Genomic DNA, 13,536 nt, shown 5'->3' with positions numbered 1-13,536 from the left:
ACGATGAGAGTTTTCTCTAATATATCTTTCAGATTTATCAGACTTCAAAGTAATTACTACTTCATGAGCTTATGAAATACTATGAAGTTTACCTATTTGTCTTTTTTAGATATATAATGCATTACTCCACATTTACGTCAGGAAATGGAGCTATTCAACGAGATAAATTTCATGATTCTCAATCAAATACATATTATTTTGTCATAGACATCATTATATCATCAGTATGGTGTACGTAGATTCAAACTCAATATCTTTATCCATATAAAGGTGTTTTAGGTATAAATCCATGAGACTTGAACTCAATATTTTATCATCATGATACATCATAACTCTAACCCGATATCATACCCTTTTGATGTGACGAAACTTGAATCCACAATTTTACCCTAATCAATGACATAATATGTGAAACGAGATCGACATTGATCATCCCAAAGCCACTCAAACATGCTGTTAATAATGCCAATTGAATCTTATTTACATTCATAAAATTTTTTGCACCGCCTCTACATTGTAATTAATGCAAACAAATATGATAAAATAAATCACGAGAATATCACCCAAAAAATTCTCTTCTCGGCATTTGACTCTTAAAAAAAAAAAAATCGAGCCATTACATCATAGTCTATTAACAATAGAGACAAAACAGACTAACAAAATCATGTACCATCTTTGCTTACCTTTTCGAGATCTGCAGATGAAAGGTTTTCTTTTCAAAAGAAAATAATGTTTATACCTGCTAAGTATTAATTATTATTTCAACAACAAAAAAAGTATATGAGGGAATCAGGTCAAACCTTAGCTTGTGATTACAACTTCCACGATATATTACCTTAGGTAGTATAAAAAGTTTTCATCTTTTACCTTTTTCAATTCTTTCTCCCGTGATAAAGTCTCGATGCTGATAACGTATTATGGAATATAAAGTAAGAAAAAAAATAGAAAAAAAAGAGAGGAAACTTCTTTATTTCTCAAACAATAAAATCCCTCTATTAGAAAGAAAAACTTCTCCTAATTTCTCACTATATTAATAAACATTCACTATATCTAGATAGACATTCAATATATTGTAAATGCATTTATAATAGAGTATTATTTATTTTTTTTGAAATTTTGATAAAATAATTATATGTCATTTCTTAAAATATTTGAAAGTTATAAACTATAAAAATTAATTATTTTGTGTAATTGTCGAATATAAATTTTGATTTTTGACGTTAAAAAGGATAAAGAAAGAAAATCAATGTTAAAGTTCATTAATTAATCTATAATTATCACTACATGGCTTACCATGGTCCATCCTTTTGCGGTGGGGCAGTTGAGTAATTTCATTCCTTGATGAGTCATTTTCTCTTTGTTCTTTCAGTATTTTTTAGTTTACTATTTTTTTTCTCTATGTTATCAGGTGTACCCCTTTTGAAACAACTGCATCTTTGTTGTTTTGTGTTATTGTGTGTGTTTCTCCATGCACTCTTCCCCTTTTTTTTGGGGCCTAAAATCCAATCCTTTATCAGCCCTAGCCACCACCACCACCACCATTATCATCATCAGAAAATAATTCTTTAATTTCACTCATGGTCTTTTTCTCTCTTCTACAATGAAATATCTAACCCTAATGATCGGACATCAAAGGTAACAAATTTTTCCCTTTAATTTTTTCGGTAGCAGAGTCTTATAGTAATAGGTAAAGTTACTGCCATGTGAGGATGTTACAATAGACCCTTGTGGTCTGGCCCTTTTTCAGACCTGCACATAGCGGTAGCTTTATGTGCACCGCACGCTGCGTTTTGATTTTTTATTTTTTGATGATTTTCCATGTAGGTGTGTTGTTCTTTGTCATTATTTTGGAACTTTTGAATGTCTATTTTTGGTATGTTTGCTTCATAAAAATGCAAAGGCTCTTTTTTTACTTAATGAGCAATGGTTTTTTAGTTGCTTATTTAATAAAGACAGCTGAAGCATCAACATCTTGTAGTTTTTTCTATTTTTACATTGTTTGATTGTCTGTTATACTATTTTCATTTCATTTCCAAAATTAGTGTTTTTTTTTCTGACTTATTTTCATTCCCAAATTTGGTGCTTTTTTTAAAGGTGTAGTTAGGGGGCGTGTGGCGATGAAAAGTGTGAGTATTTGAAAAAAGTAATTTCTTTTTTCAAAGTGTGAAATGATATTTGAAATTTGGAGCTGTGTTTGACCATGAATACAAATTGGAGTTCCGTGTTTTTCAAATTCCGAAATTATATGGCCAATGTGTTGAAGTACAAAATTTTCATGGCCAAATGCCCCCTTAACGTTTGTAATGTTCTTGTAGTAGTTATGGTGGAGGTGTTTGTATCTTCCCTAAGTTTTAGTGTGTGTTTGTATCTTCCCAAAGTTTTAGTGTGTGTTTGTATCTGTCCTGCCTAATAGCTGTTTAATGTTTTCGTCTTTCTTGTAAATGATCATTGATGTTATATTTTTTATTTTTACGTCAGCTATTAATATGTATTAGTAATTTCTTCAGGAGAGTGTTTCACCATGGTGAAGCATTCTGCTTTACGATGGTTCTGTTCAATATCATCGTTATTCTGGCTAAAGGTGAATCATGTTCCATGAAGGGACTGCAAAAGCAAGCAGAATATGATGCATGTGTGTCCTACAAGCCCAATGAAGAGGATGGCTCTGGTGGTGATTTGTCATCCGGTTTTGTTCTTGAGAATCCTGTCCCTCATCGAAGTCTTGATGGCGTGTGTTCACATACAAACATGTTTTGCTTTCCACCCAGGTTGCGTGGTTTTTTGTTTGAAGAGAAGAATGTCCAATCACAAGTGGAGGAAGTTTCTGGGGTTCAATCCGATGTTGCTTTGCCTATAGGATCAGATGAAGAGAATACAAATATTAGTAGGTCATCCAATTCTTGTATTTTCAAGTTCTTGGGTGGAAGAACGATTTCATGCTATCTGAGTTACCAGGAGTGTTACAGTGAATTGCCTTGTAGTTGTATAAGAAGGACTAGAGAAAATGGTGTTTCTTTTGGTGGAGGGCCTGTTTTTGATGATAAATATGAAAAATTGAAACCAAAAGGAGAAGACGAGACAGACAGTTTCAAGTTTTTGGCTGGTTCTTCCCCTCATGTCGAAATCAATCCTCCTTTGCTTGACTGGGGGGAGAAATATTTATATTTTCCTTCATTAGCTTTTTTAAATGTTAAAAATACACAGAGAGACAGCACACTGACTGTATATGAACCTTATGGAACCAATTCTCAGTTTTACCCTTGCAATTTCAGCGAAACGTTGTTGGCACCTGGTGATATTGCATCGATTTGTTTTGTGTTTTTGCCTACATGGTCAGGTCTCTCTTCAGCGCAGTTGGTTTTGCAAACAAGCTCTGGTGGTTTCTTGGTTCAGGCTAAGGGATTTGCTGTTGAATCCCCATATCGCATTCAACCCTTAGTCGGTCGTGATATTTCCTCTAGTGGAAGGCGGATTAAGAATCTTTCTTTGTATAATCCTTACAATGAAGCCCTCTATGTGAAGGAGGTAACTATTTGGACGTCTATTTCTTCGGGAGATAATGCCCGTTATGCTAAGGCAGTTTGTAATATGAATAACGATGAAGATTCAAACAATAATCTCAGCTTGCTTGGTGTTAAGGAGTGGTTGGATGTCAAGGATGATGAGGCTGGTGTCCTTCTAGTTGCAATTAGACCCCATCGGAATTGGGAAATTGATCCTGACAAAACGGAGACCATCATAGAATTAGATTTCCCTAGTCATACTGGGGAAGGGATATTCGGTGCCTTTTCTCTGCAGTTGCCTAGTTCTTCCAAAGGTAAATCTGATACAATTATTGTCCCTCTCAAAGCAGAACTGAGCAAGAGTTCAGCTTACAGTGAGCTCACAGATCCACTTTCTTTGTCTATTCAAAAGGTAGGACCATGTGCTGTTGATGGTACTAGTGTTGTTGCTCTGTCGGTGAGAAATGATTCTCCTTACATATTGAGCATTGTCAAGGTAAGTGAGTCTGGAGAGAACACCAAGCTTTTTCGTGTCAGATATGTTGAGGGATTATTACTCTTCCCAGGCACTGTTACGCAAGTGGCTGTTGTCACTTATAGTTCCCCATCTATTCAGTTGCTTGATCCTCTGGTGCAAGCTCATGAAATGAAAATGAACTGTAAATTGCTCGTGTCAACTAATGACTCGAGAATTTCTGAGATTGCAGTTGCTTGTGGGGATGTAGTCAGCCTTTGTTCAGGAGGTAAATATGACTCTTCTATTGGTCAAGTAGAACACTCTGATGAAGTAGAACTAGGAAATACAAGAGCAATTTCTTCCAGCCGCAGCATGCAGTCACCATCAGAAATCAAGGTATTGAATTCTGGTATTGGTTCTTATTATCTCTTATTTTGCAGGTGTGACATCTCCTTCTCAGTGGTTATTCTAAACACTTAGTGAGTAAAAATAATTTGTCAAACTTCTAGAAGTTTCAGGATTGTAAGAATTGGGAATTTAAGATTGTGTGTTTTTCCTATTTGAGGAATTTTCTTGCAAGCATCTGGAATTTATATTGATGCTTTTATCTGAAACTAATATTGTGGCAGGAACTCAAACTAAGCCCTTAAAAGGATCTGTGTGCGTCAAATTGAAACTGGTAGAATGTAGAAGTCCTATATTATTAGCATAAAGTAAGATTGTGTCCTATAACATGTGATAGGTGGAGTATCAATACAATATCATGTATAATGCAGGGGCTCTTCTTTTCTATTTAATCTGTAGTAGTAGATGTGTCTTTTTATATTTAATGTATCAGAAAGACAGAAATGCTGTTTTCATTAATAGTTGGCATGGTTATTCATTGTACCTCTAGAAACTTCCTTGCCTATCACTTTGTTTTCTGTTCTGTTTTGGACTGGAAGCCACTTTCTCACTCATAAGGATGTAACTTATAGTATGACTTCTGGTTTGGACTTTTTGTGATGTTTGATAACTGATGTTTTCTTCTGTGGAAAAAGAATTGTGTGTGGTCAGTGTGTACTTCAAGGTTGCATACAATTTCACCATCTGATAAAGTAGTTGTAGTTCACTTTGTGTTTTTTGAATACACAATAGGGAGGAAAGTCTTCTGTAAATATACTCATATGATAACTTATAATGATTATCAATAGCTATTCTTTTGATTTTTTATGGTTGAATCAGTGTAACAACTCTCACAGAATTTAGCAGAAATGATATGGGATGTCCATAATGAGCCATGTTTACTAGTTCAAGCAGAGTTGTATTTCTGAGTCGAATTTATTTCATGTGAAGCTTCACTTTTATTTCATGTGAAGCTTCACTTTGTTTTAGCTTTTCTTAAACTGAGTGTACTTGTGGGAGTGTGTTGTTGTTGTTGTAATGTGCTCGTAGTGGGGATAGCTGTCATTATTATATTTGTCGTATGCCTCCGTTTAGTACAGATGTATATAGAATTAGCTCCTGATTGTTGATTTGTCTATCCATTTATATGAAGGCCGTGGATACAACAGTAGCAGATGAGTTGGTATTGAGGAACTGGAAATCTCATGCTACTGCAAATGACATGTCTGTACTGGATGAAAGTGAAGCTGTGTTTCCGGTAATTCAAATTGGAAGTCATCACTCTCAGTGGATCACAGTAGAAAACCCAAGTCAAAAACCAATCTTGGTGCAGCTTGTTCTGAACTCCTGGGAAATTATTGATGAGTGCAAGACTTCAGGAAGCCATTTGCAGCCTTCTCTATCCAGTAGAATAGTTAGTAACTATTCTATTGCTCCAAAGAGATATGGCTTTTCCCTAGCAGAGAATGCAGTAACTGAAGCTCTTCTTCACCCTTTTGGTAAAGCATTGTTTGGTCCAATTTTATTTCAACCTGCAGCTCGATGTCATTGGAGAAGTTCAGCTTTGGTCAGGAACAATCTTTCTGGTGTGGAGTGGTTAACTCTTGAAGGATCTGGGGGGTTGCTTTCTTTGGTCTTGCTTGATGAGTCTGAACCTGTACAGAACCTGGATTTCAAATTAAACATGCCAACCCCTCTTAATCTCTCTTCTTCGGGTTTGTTATATAACATGAAGGATAAATTTCATGCATGTTCTTTGTCATTGTCCAAGGAGCTTCATGCAAAGAACGTGGGTGACTTTCCCCTGGAGGTAAAAAAAATTGAAATCTCTGGAACGGAGTGCGGAACAGATGGGTTTGTAATAAATGGCTGTAAAGGCTTTTCTCTTGAACCTGAGGAGACTATAAAGCTTGTGATATCATATCATACTGATTTTTCTGTTGCCACTATACAGAGAGATCTTGAACTGGCTTTGTCAACTGGCATACTTGTTATACCAATGAAAGCCAGTCTTCCTATCTGTGTGCTTCATTTCTGCAAGAAGTCTTTATTCTGGATGCGGGTGAAAAAATTGCTCTTCACTATTCTTCTTCTAGCTTCTTTGTTCTTTCTGGTTGTTTGGTGCATCATACCCCAACTGGTGGCCTTTGGCTCCCATGAGTGCTTGCCTAAGAGTGGAAAAAGCTATATGACGTCTGTTAGTCATGCCGGAAAATTGTCTCACTTGCATCCCACTGAGAAACAGATTGGCAAATTCGTCTTCTCTTCTAAATTTAGTGGTTTGCTTAGATCAATTGGGGAAAGTGAGGCGCTGTCAGTTGAAAGTTTCAGTACAAGTGAAAATAGTCAAGCTGTCTCCCAAAATCATAGTGTAACTGATCAGACCCTGAATCATTGTGCAGGATATAACTCTGTATCAGACACTCAAAAGGGAATGGAAGGGTTATCCTTTGCAAAGTCTCTAGCAATTCAGAGTTCTGATTCAAATGAAACCTCAAGAACTGGTAATCTCACTGTCAAAATTGGAAAAGAAAAAGGGAGGAGGCGGAAGAAGAAAAAGAATTCTGCAACTGCTTTGGTTGGAGTTTTTGACGTTTCAAGTAGTCATAGTGGCAATTCTACACCATCTTCACCCTTGTCTCCTACCTCAGTTTCAACACCTAGCCGGCCATCTCCACAGTATGCTGATGTGGAACGACCTGTTAAGCTCAGCAATCCCTTTGCTGATGTTGGTAACCATCAGTGTAAAAAGAGTATACGCTCTGAATTTGCATGTGAAAGGAAGGTTTTACCGACAGTGGCAACACTAACGTATGGTGGCAAAAATGTTCGTCCTCATCCTCAAGAGAAGCCTGCTGCACCTAAAATATCAGCCAGCAAACCTGTTCTTCTGCCTTCAGCAACCTTTCCCTGTGCTGATAAATCTGCTCCTCGCTTGATGTGTCGTCAACCTGCATTGGCTTCAAGTTCTATAATTGCTCCACATTTGCGAGCTCCTGGATCTAAACCTCCAAATCAGGTGGTAGTTAAAACTGATGAAGAGCTGGGTATGGAAGAAAAGTTCACTTACGATATTTGGGGTGACCATCTATCCAATCTTCCCCTTGTAGGTAGGTCAAAGGAGGTATTGGAGATGCCTCCGCATGTTTTAGAAAACAGCTCCAGTAGCTTCTTTCTAAGGGATCCACAGACCCTTATTACCAACTACCAACAAATAACTGTAAGTTCTGACCATGAAGGTTAATGATAATTTAGTTAAAATCTAATCTGCTGTGTATGTTGGGTACATGTACCTCTTAAATAACTTTTACAAAAAATGTGCATAAACATGATTTGATAAAAGACAAAGTAGGACACAACTAATTGCAACTATAAAACAGACCAATAGACACACCTGCATAATGATATTTTACCAGGAAAGCATCAAGTTACAGAGAGTTTATTTTTTTGGAACATGCCGGGGGTTTATTGGAAACAACCTTTGTACCTCATCTTTGAGGTAGAGGGGTCTGCGTACACTTAACCCATCCCCAGACCCCACCTTGTGGGATGACATGGTGTATGTTGGTCTGATAAACATATGTCTGTGTCTTGCAAAAACGTTTAACTATAGCTGCCACTTAGTATTCTTGATATAATTAGCTATAATTTTGAGTAAAATTATTGCAATATATTGCATGTCAAATTCCATTCATGAAGTTATGGATCTGCTCATCATTTAATGCTAGATCGTCATGTGATTGGCTTCTGTCATTGGCCTAATAGATCAGTTATATGGATTTCTCACCCTTTATTTCTTTTGCTGAGTAAACAGTAGGAACAAGTTAACATACTTTTGAGAAACGGACCATGGTGATTAGAAAGAAGTCATACAAGGCAGGTGACAAGTGACGGCCAATCACAGAAACTGGAAAAACTTTGTTGCGTGCTTGACACAATTGAGGATAGTTGTGCGAGACTTCTTTTAGTCTCACAAGTAGACGGACCCAAATCATACACTTATGGGTCCACATACTTTGGGTTCATTAACTTGTGCGATAAAAGGAAGCCTCAAACTACTATTGTCAGGAACAAAGCAAATTTTTCTAGAAACTGCAACCTAGAAATTTTCCCAACTAGGAAAGGCTTCAAGTTTATTTACCATACTTGGTATTCTCTTAAATGCCTATTTTCACTTCTCATTGTTTTGCTAGTGTGTCTTAACCCTCTTTATTATCACAAGAAGTTCAGCTTCACTTTTGCGTCAAAATAATCAGGAGCTGGCAGGCAATGGCGCTGTAAAATAACCTTTTTTTTAATAACCGTGGTGTCTGGACCCAACTTGCGTGAACCTCGACCAATTCCACACCATATCTGCCACCTCCCACTAGCAATAGGTACCAGGTAACTCTGTCCACCAAAGTTAGGACAGATGGGAAGGGATCGCCTAGTGTGTCCGTCTCCACTGGAATTTGAACTTGAAACGTCATGGTCCCCAACCACTTCATTGACTACTAGGCCACAGCCTCGGGGCAAAAATAGGCTTTTCTAGTGCCACTCTCATACACTACTCTATGCATATGAGCTCTGTTGATCCAAATTCTCCTTAGAACTGGCATGTCTAAGGGGGATCCTTTTGTTTCCAAGTTACAGAGTGAATTCATGCATTGTGATGATTTTAGCACAAATATATTTCCAATTGTCATGTATCTGCTTGATATAATTCAGCGAGATTGGTTAGAAGTGTAACCTTTCCTTTTTTAGCATTATGTGTGGAACTTATTTCTTCTTGTTTGGAAAAGGGTCTGGGTCATTTAGGTACATGGACTTTTCTTAATGGGATATTTCAAAAATAGCAGTATTTTGCTATAAACCCTACCTTCCATAGCCACATTTTACATAATTATCATTTATAGTCGCTGCATTCGATTTATATCCGTTGTATTTGCTTTTACAGATAGTATGTATTCATATAAAATATGAATACAGTCCCTATTTAGTCGCGCAAAAAATAGGATTCAATATTTTTTAAAAAGAAAAAAATTTCAATCACGCTTATCTCGTTGAACTGAATATTTTTTTGCCTAACATTACCATTATCTTTTTTTATATTTTTTTACTTTTTGTATTTTTCCCGTTTTTTTCTTCTTCTTTTTTCTATTTTTTCCTTCATTTATTTTTTTCGTTTCTTTCTTTTTGTTTTTTTTGTTTTTTTCTCTCTTTAATCTCTAACTTCTATTCTCTTTCTTCCTTTCTTTTCTTCTTTGATTTTTTTTATTTTCATTTTTGTACTTATTTTTTTTTGTTCTATTTTATATTTTTTGTATTTTCGAAAAATATGACTAGTCGAGCACAAGTCATGAATGATAACATAAATACCATAATTATTTATCATATTTATAGTCACACCGTCATTTATACTTTTGTATTTATTGATACAATTGTATTTGTATTTGTATTTTAAAGTTTGCACTCGTATTTATATTTTATAGTTCGCATTTGTATTTGTATTTAATAGTTCGTGCTTGTTTTGTATTTGTTAGTTTGCGCCATTATTTATATTTTATATAATTCACACTTGTATTTTAAAAAACTATTTTGTATTTTTATTTTATATTTGATTGCATATTATGTTGGATTATATTTATATTATTGTTTTATTGTGTTTATATATTTAGATTATATTTGGATTATACTTGTATTTGCATTCTATTTTCTTCATTACCTTTTTATTTTTAAGAAATTATTTTATATTTGTATTTGTAAGTTGATTGCATATTGTATATAGTCGTGATTATGTACAATTTATCCTTTGTATTTGTATACAAACAAGTAAGTGCATTAATTGTATTTTCATGATTCTAAAATATATAAATATGTAATGTATCATTTGATACAAATGTACTGTTTTGTATCTGTATATCAAAATTATCATTCATATTTGTAAATAAACAAATATCACTTGATACAAATACAATGACAAACAAATGAAACAAATGATTTTTTAAATACAAATACAATATGTATTTGTACATATTATATTTGTATATAAATTTGAGTTGTATTTATTTGTATAAATAAGTACTACTAGTATCAATAAATACAAACAAGTATTCGTAGAAAGAAAATCAATCGTTCCTTAATTTAAAGATACAAATGATAGTTCACACTTGTATTTGTATGTTGTAGTTCACATTTGTATTTGTATTTTATAGTTCGCATTTGTATTTGAATTTTATAGTTCACACTTGTATTTGTGTTTACTAGTTCGCACAAATGAAAAGAAGAAGGAAAATTGAAAAGAAAAAAAAAAGAAAAATGAAAAGGAAAAAAAGAAAAAAGTGAAAAAATAAAAAATAAAGAGAAAGCAACAAATAAAAGAAAAGAAAAACTAAAGAAAAAAAACTGAAAAAGGAAAAAAAAGAGAATAATAGTAAATAGAAAAAGAGAGAAAATACATGAGAAAAACTATGGATTGTAATTAGTAATATTTAATAGGCAAGAGGGGGTTATGAATTGTAATTAATTTAAAATTAGGCTTTAAGTGGTAATAAAACCTCAATAGTGGCTAAGTCGGATAATTTTTCCGGGGATCTTTCAAAAATAACAGCATTTTGCTATAAAACCCACCTTCCATAACCACATTTTACATAATTACCATTTATTGCCGTTGTATTCGATTTATGCCCGCTGTATTCGATTTTACAGATAGTATGTATTCATATAAAATGTGAATACAGTCCCTATTTAGTCGCGCAAAAAATAGAGTTCAATATTTTTAAAAAGAAAAAAATCTCAATCACGCTTATCTCGTTGAATTGAATATTTTCTTGCCTAACACTACCATTATCTTTTTTTATATTTTTTTATTTCTTGTGTTTTTCCCCTTTTTTCTTCTTCTTTTTCCTATTTTTTCCTACTTTTATTTTTTTCGTTTCTTTCTTTTTGTTTTTTTCTTTTTATCTCTCTTTAATCTCTAACTTCTATTTCTCTTTCTTCCTTTCTTTTCTTCTTTGATTTTTTTAATTTTCTTTTTTATACTTATTTTCTTTCTTATTTTTTTGTTCTGTTTTATATTTTTTGTATTTTTGAAAAATATGACTAGTCGAGCACAAGTCATGAATGATAACGTAAATACCACAATTGTTTATCGTATTTGTAGTCACACCGCCATTTATATTTTTATATTTATTGATACAATTGTATTTGTATTTATATTTTAAAGTTCGCACTTGTATTTATATTTTATAGTTCTCACATTTGTATTGTATTTTTTAGTTTGCGCCATCATATATATTTAAATAATTCACACTTTTATTTTAAAGAACTATTTTGTATTTGTATTTTATAATTGATTGCATATTATATTGGATTATATTTATATTATGGTTTTATTGTGTTTATATATTTAGATTATATTTGGATTATACTTGTATTTGCATTCTATTTTCTTCATTACCTTTTTATTTTTAAGAAATTATTTTGTATTTGTATTTTTAAGTTGATTGCATATTGTATTTAGTCTTGACTATGTACAATTTACCTTTGTATTTGTATACAAACAAGTAAGTGTATTAATTGTATTTTCATGATTCTAAAATATATAAATATGTAATATATCATTTGATACAAATGTACTATTTTGTATTTGTATATCAAAATTATCATTCATATTTGTAAATAAACAAATATCACTTGATACAAATACTATGACAAACAAATGAAACAAATGATTTTACAAATACAAATACAATATGTATTTGTACATATTGTATTTGTATAAAAATTTGAGTTGTATTTATTTGTATAAATAAATAAACTAGTATCAATAAATACAAACAAATATTCATAGAAAGAAAATCAATCATTTCTTTTCAATAATTAAAAAATACAAATGATAGTTCACACTTGTATTTATATGTTGTAGTTCGCATTTTGATACAAGCATGAAGAGCACAAAAAGGTACAAGGTATTATCAAAGGTTCAAGTTGCGGATTGAAGACCTTTTGGAGCCTTTTCGAAAGCTTGTTCAAGTGAAGAAAGAAGGAGGGATCTTACACTCCATAGGCGCCTCTCATTAAGGGCATGATGGACTTTTTACACATTAAAATGACACTCCATGGGTGCCTTTCCTAAAGCACTTCATTAAGGGTATTTAAGTCATTATCTTGTAATAGTATAAATAGATACCTTAGCTCTTATTTTCCTTAGTTTGGAGAGAATGAATTGACTGACTTTTAGATTGTAATTTTAATGGTAGATTGTAGTCTTCTCCTTCTCCTTACGAGAGGAAAATCGAAACTTGGACCTTGAATACAATTGGAATTGTTTTTTCACTTGTATTGGGTTATTTGACAAAAAAGGTGTTCTTGAGGAAGTGTGAGTCCTTTGGATCACCTAAAAGAGTGGTTTGATCTTACATTGGTGATGTGTGTTTGAAGGTTTTAATACACCTCTTAGTGCTATTCATTGGTGGAAGTGAGGATCTCTCTATTATCTTTACTTTATGCATCTCTTCTTCATCTCTCTTTCTTCTAGTTGCTGTTTTTTGTTCCTTGTGTGTCAATTTCGTGTTTTAGCCTTCCTTTAGGCTAACACATTTATATTTGTATTTTATAGTTCACACTTGTATTTATATGGTATAGTTCGCATTTGAATTTATATTTTATAGTTCGCACTTGTATTTGTATGTTATAGTTTGCATTTGTATTTGTATTTTATAGTTCACACTTGTATTTGTGTTTACTAATTCGCACAAATGAAAAGAAGAAGAGAAATTGAAAAGAAAAAAAAAAGAGAAAAAGAAGGAGAAAAATACAAACAAAGAAGAAGAAAAAAAAAGAGAAAAAAAAAAAGAAAAAATAAAAAATAAAGAGAAAGCAACAAAAAAAGAAAAAGAAAAACTGAAGAAAAAAAAACTGAAAAGGGAAAAAAAAGAAGAGAATAATAGAAAATAGAAAAAGAGAGAAAGTACGTGAGAAAAGCTATGGATTGTAATTAGGAATATTTAATAGGCAAGAGGGGGCTATGAATTGTAATTAATTGAAAATTAGGCTTTAAGTGGTAATAAAAACTCAATAGTGGCTGATTCGGGTAATTTTTCCTTTCTTAATGGTGTAACGACAAGGAATATTTTTCTGGAAACTGATGGTTTAACACTATGTTGCTCGAATTCTAAAAATATGCTGCTGCACCCGTGACGGATCCTCCAA

At 33.1% G+C, this 13,536-nt stretch overlaps 1 protein-coding gene across 1 annotated transcript; it reads left to right on the top strand.

Moving 5' to 3' along the window:
* The first annotated feature begins 1,361 nt into the window (after nucleotides 1-1,361).
* LOC107868161 lies at nucleotides 1,362-7,610 on the top strand. Its single transcript, XM_016714766.2, has 3 exons — nucleotides 1,362-1,635; nucleotides 2,508-4,356; nucleotides 5,498-7,610. The coding sequence occupies exons 1-3, from the start codon at nucleotides 1,601-1,603 to the stop codon at nucleotides 7,586-7,588; spliced, it is 3,975 nt and encodes a 1,324-aa protein (XP_016570252.1). The 5' UTR covers nucleotides 1,362-1,600; the 3' UTR covers nucleotides 7,589-7,610.
* Nucleotides 7,611-13,536: the final 5,926 nt, after the last annotated feature.

Source organism: Capsicum annuum, chromosome 4, assembly GCF_002878395.1.
Source record: "Capsicum annuum cultivar UCD-10X-F1 chromosome 4, UCD10Xv1.1, whole genome shotgun sequence".
In the NCBI taxonomy this organism is placed as follows: Eukaryota; Viridiplantae; Streptophyta; class Magnoliopsida; order Solanales; family Solanaceae; genus Capsicum; species Capsicum annuum.
The sequence above is the reverse complement of the archived record's forward strand: the minus strand, read 5'-3'. Positions and strand labels throughout refer to the sequence as shown.